We start from the raw sequence: 2,808 nt of genomic DNA, 5'->3' as shown, positions 1-2,808 counted from the left end.
TTAGACCAAAGGTTCATTTTGCGCCGGAGTTCTCCTTTAAGATTGAGCCACTGTAGTCACTTGGACTATTTTAACGATGTCTTTAATGACTTTTCGAGGACAGCAAGTGTCATTCCCTCAAGAAGCCTATGGACTAGTATACAGGAGCGATCTTAATATCTTAAATATCTTAATTTGTGTTCCGAAGATGAACGAAGGTCTTACGGGGTTGGAACAAGATGAGGGTGAGTAAATACTGACAGAATTTTCATTTTTGGGTGAACTAACCCTTTAAGGTTGTCTGTATGTCTAGACCGGTCACTCAGTTTAATCAAACACAAACATGTCACTTTAATATGATTAACAATATCGAATTGGTCTTATGAAACCAGTGGTTATTAAAGCACAAAATATTTGTGAGAAGTGATAATGAGCTTTAGGTGTTGTGGTCAGAGTAGGTGTTGTAGTCGCTCGATGTGGACGGTTTTTTGTCTTCCTGTGTTTTCTTCAGAGCTGCAGTAGATTCATCTTAATGTTGTGTAGAGGGAAGCAGAATCATTCTGAAGTGTTTTCATCTCGACAACATGAAGATCATTCAGCTTCAGCTCTGTGAGTTTGAGTGAATTTATTTGCTTTGTCATTAATTGTTTCATTATAGGTATACAGTTATCTTAATTATAATGCTATTGTATTTTCTATCTTACAGGTGTGTTCATCTGTTTTCAAACTGCAGTCTCAGATCAACTCATCACTGATCTGGGATCAAATGTGACCATAAACTGTGATCTTGATGAAAATGAGGTTTATTGGATTTTACTGAAAACACCAGATCCTCCAAAAGTGATTCTATGGTTAACACCATTCACGTCAGAACCTTATTACTTTAATAAAACACTCAGAAAGAAATATTCACTGCAATTTAAACACCATCTGTTTATTTATAATGTGACCGCTGATGAATTAGGAGTTTATTACTGTATGAACACACACACTCCTCCAAAATTCAGCAACGGCACCAGACTGACCTTCACCGGTGAGTTCATTTACTCCTCTATTGATCATAATGATGATTAGTTAGTGCCGTGATTGACTTTTGATTATTGATTTATTCACTACTTCAGTTTTTTTTACACATGAACAACATAATTATTAATTTTCATTGGTCATTACACACATTTGAATATATTATAAGCTAGATATATTCAGATGTTTAAAACTGCAGTCGTTGTGCTCCAGACTGTTACTGTAATTATGAACACTTTCTTTTCAAAATTAACTTAAATAACTGAGTGTCACAATCATACAGCGGTGGAGTTTATTGATCAGAATCAGACACAAAGTCAGATTATTATCATCATATCTGGACTGATGAACGGGCTTCTGCTCATTGTGCTGATCGGTGAGTGACTCTTCTTTAGTTTAGAAAATTAAATATAATCATGTAATTTGTAAAAAAATATCAATATGATTCTCCTCTCCACTGACAGGTGATAATTTAGTTACTGTGTGAAAGTTGTTTGTTTAGAATTGTTTGGCAGTTTTGTGTACTGAAATATGACTTTATATCTGATTCTGAATCTAATTTTGCTGTTTTATTTTTAGCACTATTAAAGGTTTTTGTTATTGGAAACAGAAGGTCTGCAGAACGATCACAACTCAACTCTGATCTACAGCAGACGCGAGTTATCGAAGAGCATCAGGAGATACAGGTGAAATATTGCAAACCATCATTTGAACTCAAATTTATTTCTGCCTTGATCATTATTGAGAATCTTGCTGACTTATTGTATTTCAACAAACATATTGTTTAGATTTTGAAATTAATTTTGGTTCAGCAACAACTCCCACTGAACTACTGTTTCCCTCATTGCTCTTTCAGTACGCTGAGGTGGATATTTCCAAGAAGCGTAGAAATATATGCTCCAGCCAAATCAACAGCACATATGCAACTCTGAACCTGCCGAAGTCATGAACACACACGTATGACTGATCTATGTCACAAACTAAAAATGCGAGTTTTTGTTATTGCTGCTGCTGTTTTACAACTTAAAATAGTGTGTGTATGGAAATCTATTGTTCTTTGTTGTTTACTCAAACATGTTCATATTCATTCGGGTGAGATTTAATATTTAAAGAATGCAATTTAATATTTAAAGAATTTAAAATTTAATATTTGGAGAATGCAATATTTAAAATAGTATTACAATTATTATATAATAATACTGAAATATTTACTTAAATAATAAAAATTGTTCAAATGTAGCGGCAAGAAAATGTTTTTATTACTTCATCTTTTCTGAGAGATAATTGCAGTCACATTCCTGATTATTTATTTATCTGGGTTTCTCTCTCTCTTTAATATTTTGCATTATATATTAGATAAAATGACAAAAACAGGATGAAAGCGTCACATTCTCAAGTCTTGTGACATGAATGAACACTGCACACTTTTGCATGTATTGGTTTTTATACATTGGTAACTTTTTTACTTTCAGTATAATTGTTAAAATTGTTTACTATATTTTATTCTATAATAAAATAGAATTCTATTAATATATATATATATATATATATATATATAGGCAATATTAGCAAAATTACTGTATTGATATCTTGTTTTTTGCAAAGTCCACCGGATCATTAGTGTAAATCCAATTATTATTTTGTCTTCCGGCGGAATGTAATGTGAATATCGGTTATGGAAAAGAGTATTAAAAAAAACATAATGCAAGTTTTATCATCCTTCTTTATTTATTTTTTTTTTATCATCATATATACTTGTTATATAAATGGTTTCAAAGGCTGAACAATGCGGTTAAACTCAACTGA

At 32.1% G+C, this 2,808-nt stretch overlaps 1 protein-coding gene across 1 annotated transcript; it reads left to right on the top strand.

The window, feature by feature from the left end:
* The first annotated feature begins 306 nt into the window (after window positions 1-306).
* Window positions 307-2,544, top strand: LOC148995823 (uncharacterized). The gene is made up of 5 exons (XM_089117169.1): window positions 307-588; window positions 686-1,012; window positions 1,286-1,378; window positions 1,582-1,688; window positions 1,859-2,544. The coding sequence occupies exons 1-5, from the start codon at window positions 564-566 to the stop codon at window positions 1,949-1,951; spliced, it is 645 nt and encodes a 214-aa protein (XP_088973295.1). The 5' UTR covers window positions 307-563; the 3' UTR covers window positions 1,952-2,544.
* Window positions 2,545-2,808: the final 264 nt, after the last annotated feature.

This window comes from Pimephales promelas, chromosome 2 (genome assembly GCF_988280905.1).
Source record: "Pimephales promelas chromosome 2, fPimPro1.hap1.1, whole genome shotgun sequence".
NCBI lineage: Eukaryota > Metazoa > Chordata > Actinopteri > Cypriniformes > Leuciscidae > Pimephales > Pimephales promelas.
This window is presented reverse-complemented; position numbering and strand designations above follow the sequence as displayed.

Coding starts and splice junctions, on each gene's coding strand:
- LOC148995823 (XM_089117169.1), top strand. CDS start 564: ATGAAGATCATTCAGCTTCAGCTCT. Junction 589..685: donor GATCATTCAGCTTCAGCTCT/GTGAGTTTGAGT, acceptor TCTATCTTACAG/GTGTGTTCATCTGTTTTCAA. Junction 1,379..1,581: donor TCTGCTCATTGTGCTGATCG/GTGAGTGACTCT, acceptor TTTTATTTTTAG/CACTATTAAAGGTTTTTGTT.